The sequence below is a fragment of the Mesoplodon densirostris genome, chromosome 1, assembly GCF_025265405.1.
Source record: "Mesoplodon densirostris isolate mMesDen1 chromosome 1, mMesDen1 primary haplotype, whole genome shotgun sequence".
Lineage (NCBI taxonomy): Eukaryota > Metazoa > Chordata > Mammalia > Artiodactyla > Ziphiidae > Mesoplodon > Mesoplodon densirostris.
In genome coordinates this window covers 190,033,846-190,050,537 of record NC_082661.1, presented here as the reverse complement: position 1 = coordinate 190,050,537, position 16,692 = coordinate 190,033,846, and the positions used below count along the sequence as shown (strand labels likewise).

The following is a 16,692-nucleotide window of genomic DNA, read 5'->3' as shown; positions in this document are numbered from 1 at the left end:
GGCATGAACCCGTGTCCCCTGCATCGGCAGGCGGACTCTCAACCACTGCGCCACCAGGGAAGCCCCGAGGAAAAGCCTTTTAAAGTAGAATGTCAGAGAAGTATTTTATGCTGAAATCTATAATAATAATCAGGAATCAGTTAACATATTTCTAATGATTTTCTTTTTAAAAATTCACCTGCTAATGGTAATTGGATCTGATTCTTTTCCTTTTTTTTGTAAAAAAACTATCAACCATATTTTTAACTTAAGATTGAATCATAAACATGTTTAAGATTGAAGTATAAATATGTAACATAAAAATATATTCTTAAATATTTAAATCTATAACTTTTGATGTATATGTGTCAAGGATATGTGTCATAGTTTATTTAACCATTCACTATTATTGGATATTTAAGATGCCTCCAGTTTTTAAATGATAATAAATAAATAACATCACAATGAATTTCTTGGGCATGTCTTAAGACAGATAAATACCCAGAAGTAGAATTATTGACTCAAAAAGCACAAACATTTTAAAGCTTTTGATATATCTTGCCAAACTGCTTTTTTCTTTTTTTTTTTTTTTTTTGCGGTATGCGGGCCTCTCACTGTTGTGGCCTCCCCCGTTGCGGAGCACAGGCTCCGGACGCGCAGGCTCCGGACGCGCAGGCTCAGCGGCCATGGCTCACGGGCCCAGCCGCTCCGCGGCATATGGGATCCTCCCGGACCGGGGCACGAACCCGTATCCCCTGCATCGGCAGGCGGACTCTCAACCACTTGCGCCACCAGGGAGGCCCCCAAATTGCTTTTTTAAAAGGATGAATTAATGTTTACTTGCAACAGAAGTCTGCAAAGGAGCTTTTTTTTTTTGCATATTGGATGTTTCATTTTAAAATATTTGCCAGTTTCTTTATGGTTTGCCATTGTTTACATTTAACAGCTCTTCATATATGTTTAATGCTACGTCCTTTTTCTATAAATGGGACATACTTTGCATGTTTATTGATTAGGTTTTCATACTGATTTCTTATCAAGTTTTGCTAGTCCTTTGATTGAAATTTGTGGCAGAAATGTGCAATTACATAGCTTGTATTTATTTTGATTACATTCTCATAACTTTCTTTATAATTTAGTGTATTGCCTCTAAGCTTAGGATGTCATTCCCCACCTATGTAACCATTGGAAAAAACATTAAGTAGACCTACTATGTACTAACATAAAATGATGTCTCTTTTTTAAGAGAAAAAAAAGTAGTGTCCTGCAAAGCAATGTTTAATTATGATCGTATCTCTCTCTCTCTCTGCCCCCCTACACACACACACACACACACACACACACATTTATTTATTCACTAATTGATGTTGATTGTTTTCTTTGTGGCAGAGATATAGCATTGAACAAAACAGACAAAATCTGAGCTCTTATGGAACTTGGTTTATTGGAGAGGCCAGCAATTTAGAAAAACCCATCATGGGATTTCCCTGGTGGTCCAGTGGGTAAGACTCCAAGCTCCCAATGCAGGGGGCCCAGATTCAATCCCTGGTCGGGGAACTAGATCCTACATGCATGCTGCAACTCAGAGTCTGCAGGCTGCAACAATAAATAAATAAACAAACAAACAAACAAACCCATCAACGGATAAATATAATGTCAGGTAGTGCTAAGTGCTATTAACAGACGTAGAGCAGAGTAAGAGATGGAGAGTGACTGGGGCTCCTTTAGATTCAGTGGTCAGAGATCTTTCTAAAGTGGCATTAGATCAGAAAGTATTGGATGAAGTAACTAGTATAATATTTTATACAAGCACATGGATAGAAAAATACCAAAGTTGTGTAGTCCCCTTCTTAGTGAATATTACCAGCGGCTCTTTTGTCACCTAGACAAAACCAGCAAAGCATCCTATCCTAGACTTCTCCCTTACTCCCCATACCTAGTTAATCATCACGCTTTTGCCACCTATATACTTATAAATTTGTTTTCTACTTACCACTGTCTTCTCTTAGGCCCTTGTCACTTTTTGCTCTTTTTCACTGTTTGAAAAGATATCTTAGTTCAATTTTTTGTAATAAACAATGCACAATTAAATTATATAATGCGTGAGAGCTAACTTGGTGGGGCTTCCACGGGCCAAATGGGGACAATGTGAGCATGAAAATAAATGTTGATTTTAATGGATGATCAGGTAGGAATCCATGAGTTCACACGGATATAAATAAAAGATTTTTTAAAAATGAGAAAGGAGAAAAGGTCTTTCTTATAGTAGAATTGCAGCTGGTAAATGTGGAAAGAATGGTGGAATTAGAAAAATCACAGTTAGGCAGCCACCATGACAAAAACTGACTGGGCCAAGAATCGTCAATGGCTGCTAAAACTGGGTGAAACTATCATGATAAATGAGTTATGTACACAGTTTCAAAGTACCAGACTACACAAGATACTTATTAATTACACAGGGAAAAACAGAACTGTATAGTGGAGAATCCCATCAGACACTGCATTAACCATGAAGGGAACAATTACCAGTAATAGGACACATGGACATCACGTGCCTCCATATGATGCACTGAGGACAGAAGAGTACTTCTCTGGTATTTTTCCCAAAAATGCATAATCTAGATCTAAATATCAGGAAACAACAGAGATTACCAAATTCAGGGGCATTCTTTTTTTTTTTTTGCGGTACGCGGGCCTCTCACTGTTGTGGCCTCTCCCATTGCGGAGCACAGGCTCTGGACACGCAGGCTTAGTGGCCATGGCTCACGGGCCCAGCCGCTCCACAGCATGTGGGATCTTCCTGGACCGGGGCATGAACCTGTGTCTCCTGCATCGGCAGGCAGACTCTCAAACACTGCGCCACCACGGAAGCCCTCAGGGGCATTCTTTAAAATAATTGTCCTGTACTCTTTAAAAATATCAAGGTCATGAAAGAAGAAAGACTGAGAAAAAACTTTGGACTACAGAAGACTAAGGTGACATGATAACTAGATTCATTTGTAATCCTGAATTGTATCCTGGACCAGAAAACAGTTTTTCCTTTTGATATTAGTTGGACAGTTGATGAAATTTGAGTGTCTGTAGATTATAGTACTGTAAAAATATTAATTCCTGATTTTGATAATTGTATTGTGGATATAGAAGTAAATGTCCTCGTCTTTTAAGAAATACACACTGAAGTGTTTAGGGGTAAAGGGATATCATGTCCAAAGAAAATTGCAACTAGAGCCTCTTCTAGATGCTTTTTTATGGATAGAGGTCACATGACAATCTACCAGTTGTCTGACAGAGTATCCATAATAACCACTTACTGGTTTCTTGGAAACGCCTGGATTTGTTCATTCAGTAGCCACCACTGAGTGCCAGTGTATCAAACACAGTACTAGGCACAGGATGAGGCAAAAATAGTTGCAATGTGTCCTTGGGGCATTGACAGCCTACAGGAGAAAAGCCAGAGAGAGAGATAATGAATGAGAATGATAAAGCAAATGTAGTAAATATTAACATTTGAGGAATGTAGGCAATGGGAATTCATTTATTATTTCTGCAACTTTTTAGGATCTATGAAATTATTTCAAAATAAAAAGGTAAAAATGTACTGTAAAAACGATTGGAAAGATAAAAAAGAAACTAAAAGACAGTAAAAGAAGATTTCAATAGTCTAGAGTTTTATAGACAACTTACAAAAATTGTACCTATATTAGGCCACTAAGGAAAATCACAACAAATTCCACAAAGCACAGAAATGTACATGCCACACTCAGACTACAAGCACTAAAACAAGTAAAAATACAATGTTTAAATTTAAAAATCCAAACTATTTAGACAATCTCAACTCCCTCTAACCATAACTGAATCAAAGAAGAAATACTATACTTCCAAACTATTTAGAATACAATAGTAGTGAATAAAACCTATGGGATGGGGCCTAAGCTATAGGCAAGGGAAAATCCGCAGTCTAAAAACTATTATTATTCATCAAGAAAGAATAAAAATAAACAAATCATATACTGTTCTAGAAGTTGGGGTAACACTATCAAAAATACTAGAAGCCCATGAAGAAGAATGTGGTGCCCTCCCGCACAGTTGTCCGTCAGCCAATTTATGAAGCAGTTTAGGGAGCACGTTCCGTGAGCCAGGATCAGGGGCTGGATCGGAGAGACAAACAGTATCCCTTTGTGGAACTTTCGGGGTGTGTGTGTGTGTGTGTGTGTGTGTGTACGAGAGGGGAAATATCAGATATTAAATTATAAATTCAGGGCTTCCCTGGTGGTGCAGTGGTTGAGAGTCCGCCTGCCGATGCAGGGGACACGGGTTCGTGCCCCGGTCTGGGAAGATCCCATGTGCCGCGGGGTGGCTGGGCCCGTGAGCCATGGCTGCTGAGCCTGTGCTCCGCAGCGGGAGAGGCTGCAACAGTGGCCCACATACCGCAAAAAAAAAAAAAAAAAAAAAATTATAAATTCAAACATTCAATTAAGGTTGTGAAGGAGAAGCACAAACTTCTATTCAGTTTTGTCATTGCCTCCCTCCTGTCGTTCTCCGACTCTCCTGCTCCCTCTTTTCCCATGTCTCTCTCCCTATCTTTTGGTTTTCTCTTTTCTCCTCTTGCTTTCTTTCTCTCCCTTTCTCCCAATTCCCTGAAGACACTATGTTTTATTCTTGTCTCATCCTGAGCCTAGTGCTCTGCTTGATACTTTGGCAATGGTGGCCACTGAATAAATGAACTGAGGAATAAATGAATGAATGAATGAATCCTGGAAGCTATTATTTTATTTATTTAGTTTAAAGGTGCAGGGTTTTTTTAAATTTTATTTATTTATTTATTTATTTATTTTTATTTTGGGCTGTGTTGGGTCTTCGTTTCTGTGCGAGGGCTTTCTCCAGTTGCGGCAAGCGGGGGCCACTCTTCATCGCGGTGCGTGGGCCTCTCGCTATCGCGGCCTCTCTTGTTGCGGAGCACAGGCTCCAGACGCGCAGGCTCAGTAGTTGTGGCTCACGGGCCTAGTTGCTCCGCGGCATGTGGGATCTTCCCAGACCAGGGCTCGAACCTGCGTCCCCTGCATTGGCAGGCAGATTCTCAACCACTGCGCCACCAGGGAAGCCCTGGAAGCTATTATTGAGTGGACACTCTGCCAGATAACCTGTAGGTTACCATTTGAGTTATACTATTTATAAAAAGCAACCTAGAAGAGAACCTAGTAAATATATAATATAGGGAGATTACAAAGTAACCACAGAATACAGCTTAGACAAGCTAGTAGACTATTTAAGCAGTATAAGGTTAACTGAAATTCTATGAAGGGTAGTTTGTGTAAGGGAAAATCATGCCTAACTCACCTTTAGAATGCCTAAGTGAGATATTTCAGTATGAGTACTTGGGGAAATCAGTAGATGCAGTTTATTTTGATTTTTCACAAACACTTGATAAAGGTTCACATCTAAGACACACATTGGGGTGGGGATGTGAAATGTCAAAGGAAGGGCTGAGGTGTATGAGAGAAAAAGTAGTAGGAAAAGAAGTAATGGTAAGAACTAAATTAGGGTTGGGATGCCTTGCACGGTAAGGACTTGGGATTTTATTGTGTTGCCTTTGGAGGGTTTTGAGAATGTCATCTGATTTATAGCTATAAAGGATCTGGTTGCTGTGGGAATAATAATAATAGCAGTAATAGTGGTAAGTGTTTAATCTAGAATAAATGTTGAAGGTAGAGGGAACAGAAATTTACTGGTGATTTGCTGTGTGGTGTGAGAGTCAAGGGTGACTTAAACGTTTTTGGCTTGAGCCACTGGATGAGTACATTCCTACTTCTCTGCCTGCCTTATTGTCTGTCACGAGAGGAGGTATTTAATGGAGGTTATATTTGTAGGGCAGGAAGATTCCTTAGGTTACTGCAGTCATTCTAGAAAAATAAAAGGGTCCTGAACCTGGGCAGAAGCTATAAGTATGGAGAAGTATTCAGAGGGCACGGACTTAAGAGACATTTAAGAAGTAAAAATAACTACTTAGGAAAACAGTTTAGGGTATTTTAATAAAATTGAAGATAATGAAGTCGTTTTTCCCAATAACTCCACCTATTGATATGTACCCTTGGACAGGGGTTGTCTGAGGCCTGTTTTTATATAGCCCCAGAACTAAGAATATTTATTAATACATTTTTGAAGGATTTAAAAACGGGGATGCGTGGGTTGGATATGTAACAAAGACCATTTATGGCTCTCAAGTCCTAAAATATTTACTGTCTGTCCCTAACAGTATAAGTTTGCCAACCCATGGTGTAGATCAGTGGTTTTTAAAGTGTCGTTCCTAGAGCAGCAGCAGCAGCATCTGGGAACTTGTTAGAAATGCGGACTCTCAGGCCTCCACACAGGCTCGCTGAATCAGAAACCCTGGGAGGGGGCCCAACATTGTGGTTTAACAAGCTCTCCAGGTGATTCTGATGCATGTTAATTTCTGAGAATCACTGCTCTAGAGAAATTTTTGTACTTGGTGAGGAATAACAGCATTGTGCATAAGAGCTTCACACTGGAAACAGTAGAAATGTCAGTCAACAGAAGAGATAAGTAAGTTGTGACAATTAATACAAGGAGAGTATTCCATAGCATGGAGTGTAAAGGCAGACTGCTTGTGTTTGAATCCCAGCTCCAACGGAGTAGTAGCTGTGTGACTGTGGGCAAGTTAACTCGACCTCTCTAAGCCTGTGTAAAATTAGCATAAAAATCCTGACTACTTTATAGGGTTATTGTGAGGATTGAACAATTAAAACAGAAGAGTGGCTGGCACATAAGTATTAGATTTGAAGGGCAGTTTTCATGTAATGTATTATACTTTAAGGAAAAACATGTCAAAGTTCATTTCATAAGAGTGATAGTCTGCCCATATATTTTGCCTATAACAAAATGTGATTAAGCAGCATAAGTTAAAAGGAGTGTCGATTTTGGAGGTTCAAATGTTGCACTGCCCCGTAAACCTCAGTTTTCACACGTGAAAAATACTTTAAAGTTACTCTAAAAGAATTGTTAAGAAAACTGGTGAAATGTATATGCCTGAGTTTTGTTTCTTCTACGGGCATTTCCTTTCCTAATTGCCTTTTATTCCTTTCACCATTTCCTCAGTCCTTCCTTCCAAAATTCCTCAGCTGTCTTGATAGTCTCTGAGAAACATTGCCAGAACTAAGGTGCAAAGTAGCTTCCTTGACTGTAAGGAGATGTGGCTTTTTCCATGAATCAAGGTCATGAGAATCAGTGTCTAGTGTTTTCCCAGCTATGGCCCCTGCGGCCAAGTCTGGGCCTAGATCTAGGACAGGTCTGTAATCCTGGTATCTCCTGGGATTTCAGCTTTTAGCTGCTTTAGCATGTAAAATGCTTTGTATGTATTTAGCAACGCCTAACGATAAACACCACACAAAGAAATAGAACTGTTTTTTCTCTCTGTGGAGGCCACGTCCTATTTTTTCTACATCCCAGTACTTAGCACCCAGTAGGCCCCATAATATAGCGTTGAACGATTTTGAACTTCTCGGTGGAGCTTAAAAACCTCCATTTCCTAGGCTGAGTTTAAGGTGCAAGCAGCTGAAACCACTGGCTGCATTTTTACTCTCGTCTAGAGCAGCAACCTAAAGACACCTAGTTCAGAGAGAAAAAAAAATCACTAAAATTCCCTTCCTCTTAATAACATAAAAGGACCAGAAAAATAAGTCCCCAAAAGACAGCGCAGAAGGCACAGCGCTGCAGCGACCCAGCTCCTGTTCGGGTGCGCTCTCGAAGGGCGAAGAGGCCGGATCCTTGGGGCAGGAGAAAGGCGGCCTCCTTGTGACGTCAAATCACCGGACTCTCGCCCCGGCTTCACGCCGGTTCCGGTTCCCCGGCTTTCCGGGCGCGAGACTACGTGAGCGCGGCGGCGTTCTGCGCGTGCTCCGCAGAGAGACGCGAGAAGGTTGGGTCCAACTCGCGGAGGAGATGCGTGATTGGCTGAAGCCGTGCTGGGGGGTCCCCCAGCCCTTTCGGCAGGGGTAAAACAATAAGAGGGGGCGGTGGCAAAGGGGGCGGGACGTCCGTGTTCCTTGTCGTTCGCCGCAGTGCCTGGCGCCCGGGAAGAGGTGGTTGTGAGGGGAACCAGCTCGTAGCTCTCCGGTTCCGAGGTTTGAGGTTTGTCGGAGGAGGGAGAGGGCGGCGAGCGAGAAGAATCCGCTGCAGCCGGTCCTCGGCGAATTTCCCGCTGACCTCCGCGCGACGTACCCGCCGCCGCTGTTGGTTGGAGGTGTGTATGGGGGCCGGGAAGGGCGGTCGGTCTGGTGGTCGGAAGGGGACATTCCCGTCGCGCGCCGCGGCTCTAGGCAACCGTCCAGTGCATGAGCTCCGGTGTCGGAGGTGTAACTGCAGAGAGAGACATTGTTCTTGCCGGCTGCCTACGCTGCTGTGTGTGCGAGAGAGAAGCCGAGCCTTTTCCTCAGGTGAGGGATGGGAGACCGCATGGGGAGGGAGGTGACCGGCACGCGTTGTGCGGACGGAGGGCTCCGAGGGCACAGGTGGGGCCGGGGTTGGTTGGGGATGAGGTGGCGAGCTGGGAAAGGGGACGCAGTTGCTCCCAAAGGCGCGCTGATGGAGGCTTCGGACGGGACGTGGGGGAGTGGGCTTGCCCGAGAGGATGTTTCGGGTGCGGAGCCCACCAGCCTCGTCCCAGACTCTTGCGGCTCTTATTCCCGGTTCCCTGGCAGTGGGGAGGCCGCCGCCGCCCCGCCCGTGGGGGAGGGGAAAAGAGGCTGTGTCGGCGGAGGCAGAAGCGACGCAGATGCGAAAGTAGCGGCCTCCGGGCACCATTTCGGTGCACGGAAACAGAATCCGGCTCTGAAGGCAGCCTTCGCTTTGCTTACCCAGTACCTGGTGTTCTGCGGTCTCTGACCCCCCCGCGGGTTTATCCCGAAGGAGCTGGGAAACCCGGGCTGTATATAATGTACGCCTTTTCCGTGCCCTTTTTATGTAGGCGATCTCTTGCTGACCCAGGAAAACAAGAGATGTTTGAGTGCTTTGGGGAGTGGGTTTCTTCCTCTTCCCCCATGTCTTCTTGGGGAGGGTGGGAAGGATAGTCAAGGGGAGGAACATAGCGTCCGTAGATTGTGTTAATATTGTTAGCGGAATCTGATCGAATTTTACCTGCCTCTTTAAAGGCAGGTTTCTTAAGATGGCCCTGTGCCGCTTTGGGGAGAGTATAGATATGCATCTACAATTTTCCGCATAGATCAATTTTTTCCCTCCAGTGTATGCCTACTTTCTTAACAGATTTTTTTTTTTTTTTGGAGGGGCAGTATCTTTGCTCTCTTAAAAATCAAGCACAAGCAAAAACCCACAGAACCCACGTGCACCGAAGCTGGAATAATGGCAAAGTTGTGCCCTTTCCCCCCCATATGATTGTTGTGATAATAACTTGTGTTAAAATACTGGTTTTAACACCTGGTGCTAGTCTTCCAAACGTTAGCATTGCATGTACCTGGATCTGTGAATCATTAACTGCGGTTAGGCGACCCCGTGTGCTACAGGGGAAGAAGATGGGAATTCCTTGTCCAGCTCCATATTTGGCAGTTAATATAGCCTTAGGCATGTGAACAGTTTCTAAACAGTTGACCGTATTAGTATCCAGTGGTCCTTTTGATGTCCAAAATTCCTGGTCTCAAAAAATGGTATGATTAATTTCAAATTCTTAGTACTGAATTATGTGTTTCTTTGATGATATTATCTTCCCATTTTCTTAAATATTTAGGATTATTCATGTGTATCCTTGTGTTATGATTTAATCACTAGAGGCTGTTTAATTCTGAAAGGTTGTCCACAAATTGTAGGGAGGATAAGGACCTCAAATGGATTGTTTACTATTTAAGAGCTGTTATGGTTCAGGTTGCTGAATATTCAGGGGTTGAAATGTTTGTCAGTGGTGAACAAGTAGCAAGAGGAAAGAACCAGAATGCTTGTGGGGTGGATGGGGATCAAAAATGGAAGAAGAAAAATAAGTCTTTAATAATTTGATAGTCGTATTGGGTGTGTTTAGTGGGCAGTTGAGTTGTTAGCAGACAGCTCTTGAGTTTGAATAGGATTGGCACTCTTGGTAGTAGGATATATTTATTATCCGTATTTCATTTATGAGAGATCAAAAATGAAAATCTCCATATCAGTTACTGAAAATCTATAAATACTAATAGTGTCTTTAGGTTAACAGTTTCCTTGTCCTGAAGAATTATTGCTGTTAGCCTGTTATGAGGATTTTCTAGGTTGCTTTAAATAAGACTTTTTCCCACATATTTTATACTGAGTGCATATGGAGGTGAGGAATGACCCCTTTTCAAGGCTGGTTTTGATAGTTATAAATTAGGTTGTTTCTGAACTTAAATTCAGTAGAATTTAATTGACAAACTTGACTTAACTCTCCACTGGGAAACATTTAAGGGCTGACAGAACAAACAAGTTCTATCTCCCAGAACTCTGGACTGGCTTCAGACACAATAGAATCAGTTTCTTGACTGATGTTTCTCAGCTTATTTTTAACTTAATTTCCAGATATTTTACCCTATGTTGATACACTATTGTAGTATGCTAGGATGACTGTTTTGGATTTCCTGTTATGTTACTGTTTTCTGCCTTTTGGCTCCTCCCTACAGTATCAAATAAGCTAACAGACTTTAAATTTTTTTGTATTCTTGCATCCCTGATGGTTCTTCATAAGCGGTGGTTCTTAAGCAGGTGTAATGAAAACATCACTAAAGGGAGGAGACCTGATTTCAAATCCTCTCTCTCATAACTATAACTGAAGGACCTTGAACTCCTTTCCTTAGGCTCTCAAAACATCATGGTTTCCTTTTCTGTAAATGAAGCTAATATCCTATCTATTTCACTGAGGTAAAGGAATGTGTAGTTACTTGTTAAACCTTAAAGCATAATATAAACACGCGCTTTAATTTTTGTGGGGCGGCATTTCCATTTCCTTAATGCTTGGTCACTTTTAATAGCTTCTGAACTTGAAAACTTGCCTCCTTACCTTTGGGGCCTGAGGAGAGAAAGCTTAATCCACAGCTACCTTTTATTTCTGTGACTGGTGCTTAGATCTTGTTTGTGATGCTTTCATTCTGTGGTGTGCCACAACAAATTGAAGGTTGCTGTTCTAAATAGATACGCATTGCTCTTTTTTAAAATTAATTTATTTTTGGCTGCATTGGATCTTCGTTGCTGCGCGTGGCCTTTCTCTAGTTGTGGTGAGCGGGGGCTACTCTTCGTTGCGGTGTGCGGGCTTCTCCTTGTGGCTTCTATTGCTGCAGAGCACGGGCTCAGTAGTTGTGGCGCACGGGCTTAGTTGCTCCGGGGCATGTGGGATCTTCCCGGACCAGGGCTCAAACCCGTGTCCCCTGCATTGGCAGGCGGATTCTTTTTTTTTTTTTTTTTTAGTTTTTGGCTGCATCCCATGGCATGTGGGATCTTAGTTCCCGGATCAGGGATCTAACCCACGCCTCCTGCATTGGAAGGCAGTCTTAACCACTGTACCTCCAGGGAAGTCCCAATAGGCGGATTCTTAACCATTGTGCCACCAGGGAAGCCCTTCATTGCTCTTTTGATTGGTAAAGTCATTTTAAACAAAGACCATCTGGAATTTCCAAAGGTTTCAGTTTTAATATGAGGTTAGCTGTCAAAAATGGATCTTAGAGTCCATGGTTCAGTGAGAACGGGCCTGGGCCTGACTAGTGTGAGACCAGCCATGAGTGAGGGGCTCTAGAGAGAAAGGGGTGGGTAAGTATCCAATAGTAGAGACAAGTTGTGTCCTAGCATAAACATAGCCTTTGGTAACATAGTTTCTGGTAAGAGAACTGCATCCTGTTACTAGGATCTTACTCTTTTTATAGAAAGCAAGATAAAGTACTACATCTAACTGTACAGTACTGAAAAATTTTTTTGTAGGGTTTTTTCTGTTTTTCAAAATGTCATTTTCTTTTGGTTTCTTGACTTTTTAAAGACAACATGGTGTCTCAACTTCTCAGCAGTTTTCATTTTGCACGTTTTTTTTCCAGTTATTAACATAGCCACCAAATTGTGACATGAAATTTCATGTAAGTAATTTGCAATAAGTGAAATCCTACCCACCTCCCCCCCAGCTGCTTGAGCCAAAGATACTGCAGTTCTCTTCACTCGTGGCTCCTCGAAGAGTGAATTTTTTTTTTTTTTGAAGAGTGAATTTTTGATTGTGCGATTTGATGCTAATATATAGTGGTGGTGGTTGCAGCCAGGTGTTTAGGGTTAACAGTTTAGTATAACTAGAGTTTATGATCCTATGTAGATATAGCTATTTTATTAGTTAATACAGAATGGAGGTGCCATTTCAGAGATTCCTTAGATTAAAAAGAATTAATGGGATACAAAATGACTTCACTTGGATAACCTTCTCTTTTGTATTGTAATCTGCTCTGATAATTATTTTGCAGTAGTAGATCTAAGGAATTAATTACATTTTCTTGTTCAAGTGCATACATTGCCTTCATATTATTGAAATCATAGTTGCAAATTTTATACTGCTTTTTTTTCTATGGTTTTATAGTCTTTGACAATATTTTAATGATTGCATATGAACTGATGTTTCACAGTTGGGGTTCAGTGTATTGTATTTTTGTTTGTAAGACCATTACCTTTTTGTTTTTAAGACCATTAATTTAATATTAGGTTATCAGAAAAAAATAGTACTATATCAGGTAAGCATATCAAATGTTTTTTAAATTACCTCTTGGAAACAACAAAATTTGAGAGTGCACCTAAGGATCTAGGCAGTAAGTTTTTGTTTCTCTGTGTAGCTGCTGATTTTAAATTCCAGCATGGTATCTTTATCACTGTTCCTCCCATCTCCACCTCCTCAATTTTATCTTCAATTAGTTGGTAGTATTTAAGCACACTCAGACTTTAACCATAAATTGTCACTAATGTTGTAGGCATAAAATATTACTTTTTTGCTTTGCTTGTGGTCTAAATGAATTTTCACACTTTCGACCTTTATTCTAGAGCCATGTTTTCTAACTAATAACATGTATATGTTAGATGGTTATCAGAAAGTAAATGAAAATTTTAAAGTGTTTTTTAAAATTACAAAGTACATATATACTCTTTGTAGTATTCAGAAAGTATAGTAACTAGTTTACCACTGGTGGTTTGAATTGGTATGTAGTTTTTTTTTTTCCCTAGACCCTCAACACATATTATCTTGTATATTTCTTTTTGTATCATGCCTTTTTTCCAAAGATGGGATTTGTAGCATTCTACAATTTCGTTGTTAACTTTTGTGGAGAGTATTTTTTGTCTATTTTTATAACTTTCCTATTTTTGTGCAGTTGTGCACGTATTTCTTTGTAATATGTCTTAGAAGTGGGATTACTGGTTATATGTGTTCATTTTAAATTAATTTGATTAAAACTGCAAAATTACATCTCCAAAAGGTTGTAACTATATTTCCACCAACACTGTATTTGAAAGAGCCTTTTTCCCCCACCCCTTTAACAGTACTGGATATTATCAGTCATTTTTATTTTTGTTAATATAATAGATGAAAGACTGAATAAACTGCGTTTTTTGAACTGTTGAATATTGTCAATTTCAGGGTTACCTTACAAATAAGTGCTTGGTATGTGGTAGACTCTCCATAAATGTTTGTGAAATGATTAATATAATCATTATATATAATCATTTGTATTGCTAAATTTTTTTAATTGAGTAAGTTACAATCAGTAAAAACTGGTCTTTTCATGTGTTCAGTTGTATGATTTTGGATAGACATACACAGTCATGAAACCACCACTACAATCAAGATATATTTCCTTCCCTTCTGTCTCTAGCCTCTGATCTGATTTAGCCCTATAATTTTAATTTTTGTAGACTGACATATCAGTAGAATCATATAGCATTAACTTTATCTTTAGGTAATATTTTGGAAACTCGTTCATATTGTTGCATATATCAATAAGTTCTTTTTATTGCCAAGTATTTGATTATTTGGATATACCACAGTTTGTTCATTCACTTGGCTAATGGTCATTTTGTTGTTTCCAGGTTTTGAGTGTTTATTAATAAAGCTGCTGCAAACAACATACAGGTCTCTGTGTGGACATGCACTTCATTTCTTTTGGATAAATATGTAGGAGTGGGATTGCTGGGTAATATGAGACATGTATGTTTAATTTTATGAGAAACTGCCATACTGTTTTCCAAAGTGACTATACCATTTTTTTGTTCCTGCCAACTTTTCCCATCCTTGCAAGCACTTAGTATTTTTAGATTTTAATGTTAGCCATTAAAGGTATTTAGTGGTATGTCATCATGGTTTTAATTTGTAATTTTGAATGATTATTGACGTTGAGCATCTTTTCATGTTTATTTGCCATATGTATATCTTGATGTGGACTGTATATTCAGATCTTTTGCCCATTTAAAATTGGATTTGTTATTATTAAGTTAGGAGAGGCCTGTCTTCTGGGAATAAATCCTTTATTAGATATGTATTCTACAAATATTTTCTTTCATACTGTGGCTTGTCTTTTCATTTTCTTGATGACTTTGAGCAGACGTTTTACATTTGATGTAAGCCCAATTTGTCAGTTAAAAAAATTTTTTTTGTGTCTTATCTAAAATCTTTACTTAACCTAAGGTTATTAAGGTTTTTTTCCTGTCCTTTTTCCTAGAAGCCTAGAGTTAGGTTTTACATGTAGTTCCATGGTCCATCTCAGCGTAATTTTTGTACATGGTACAAAGTATGAGTCAAACTTCCTTTTGTTTTAACATGTAGACATCAAGTTGTTCCAAAATCATTTTGTTGAAAAGAGAATTACTTTGGTACCTTTGAAAATAAATTGACTACATTGTGTGGGTCTACTGTAATGCTAAATTTTTTAGATTTATCTCTAAAAGTTCTTAGAATTACTTGTGCTAAAGCTGCTTTACTTGTTTTGTTTGGACCTTAGTGAATCTCAAAACTGTTAACTTCATATTGCAGTAGTATGTGTTCACGTAAATGAATGTGTACACGTATATACATTTACATATAAATAAGAACTAGAGTGTAGAAGACTGACTTTAAAAATATTTTGGAATTACACGATTAATGATTTGTTTATTCATTAGCATTCCCCCATATAAGCTTTTTTTCCCTTTCAGTTTTATTGAGATAAAATTGACATAGCACTATATAAGTTTGTGTACAGCATGATGATTTGACATACATCGTGAAATGATTATCACAATAAGTTTTGAACACCATCCTCTCAGATAGATACAAAATTAAAGAAATAGAAAAAATTTTTGTGATGAGAACTCTTTGGATTTACTTTCTTAACAACTTTACATATATAACATACAGCAGTGTTAATTATATTTTATCATGTTGTACATTACATCTTTTGTAGGAGCTTTATTCATTAACCATTGAAATACCTTTGTATTTTGGTACGCTACTTCTCTTAAGAGGTCTTTTTTTTTTTTTTTTAATGGCCCCACCACATGGAATGCTGGATCTTAGTTTCCCAACCAGGGATCGAACCCGTGCCCCCTGCAGTGGAAGTGCAGAGTCTTAATCACTGGATCACCAAGGACTTCCCTTAAGAGGTCTTTAGTATCACAGATTTGTTCAACAAATTTTTTTAATCCTTTTATGTACAAAGTAATGGTAGATGCTGCAAAGACTATCTCTTGAGCATCTCCTGGAAGCATAACACTGCTAGGCTTATGCTCAGCATTAACTTAAAGGAGTCTTCCAAACAGGAGAGAGGTGTGCCTGTGCACAGGCACACATATTACTAGGACTTAAATGAGCCAAAGAAGATATATGTAGTACTGAGAGAAGAAATGATTAATCCTGCCTGAGGAACCTGGCTAAGAAAGCCAGGTAGGGTTGGAATAGGATCTTGAGAAGGTTTTTGAAAAGTGCATGAAGGAGCATTTTGTGGTTTTGAGGAGACAGTCATCTCCTAAAAATTCTTTTCTCTTTTAGCTCTGGCTTGAAATACTTACTTCCTCATCTTCTACATGTCAGATTTCTACCCCTGTTCCAATACAAGTGGTACATTCTTTGTGGTAGGGCTGTAACATTTATCATATTAGATACTTGTGTTTAGGAATTCTATCTCCCAAGCAGCAGATCAAGTCTGACATGTTCACCTTTGTTTTTCCATGCATAGAATCTGGCATATATATAGAAGGTAAATCTTGAATGAGTTTGTGTTGTCCCACCTATTTACCCAGCCTGTGTTGAATGAAGTAAGACAATGGCCTAGAGTAATGATGGTAAGTGGTATAATATTCTTAGAGCGTAGAATTTGTTTAGAGAGGTGAGAAGTGTAATGGAAGATAATTTGAAATGTTGGTTAGGGCCTTGTATGTCAGACTGGATTTCAATGGAAGGCCTTATACTTCAAACTGAATGCAGGTGTTTGGATTTTACTGTATACAGTGTATGCTACACATGATACAGAAGTTTGGGAGACTTTTTTTTTTTTTTTTGCGGTATGCGGGCCTCTCACTGTTGTGGCCTCCCCCGTTGCGGAGCACAGGCTCCGGATGCGCAGGCTCCGGACGCGCAGGCTCAGCGGCCATGGCTCACGGGCCCAGCCGCTCCGCGGCATATGGGATCCTCCCAGACCGGGGCACGAACCCGTATCCCCTGCATCGGCAGGCGGACTCTCAACCACTTGCGCCACCAGGGAGGCC

The 16,692-nt window shown here is 40.1% G+C and overlaps 1 protein-coding gene across 2 annotated transcripts in view; it reads left to right on the top strand.

Moving 5' to 3' along the window:
- The first annotated feature begins 8,296 nt into the window (after positions 1 to 8,296).
- G3BP2 (G3BP stress granule assembly factor 2) overlaps positions 8,297 to 16,692 on the top strand; it is a 32,171-nt gene continuing 23,775 nt past the window's right edge. The window contains exon 1 of one of the 2 annotated variants that reach the window (XM_060113479.1): positions 8,297 to 8,429. In XM_060113479.1, the coding sequence (XP_059969462.1) occupies positions 8,328 to 8,429 (102 nt within the window). In that variant the 5' untranslated portion in view covers positions 8,297 to 8,327. The remainder of the gene's footprint in view (positions 8,430 to 16,692) is intronic. The other variant, XM_060113488.1, reaches the window with a different exon arrangement.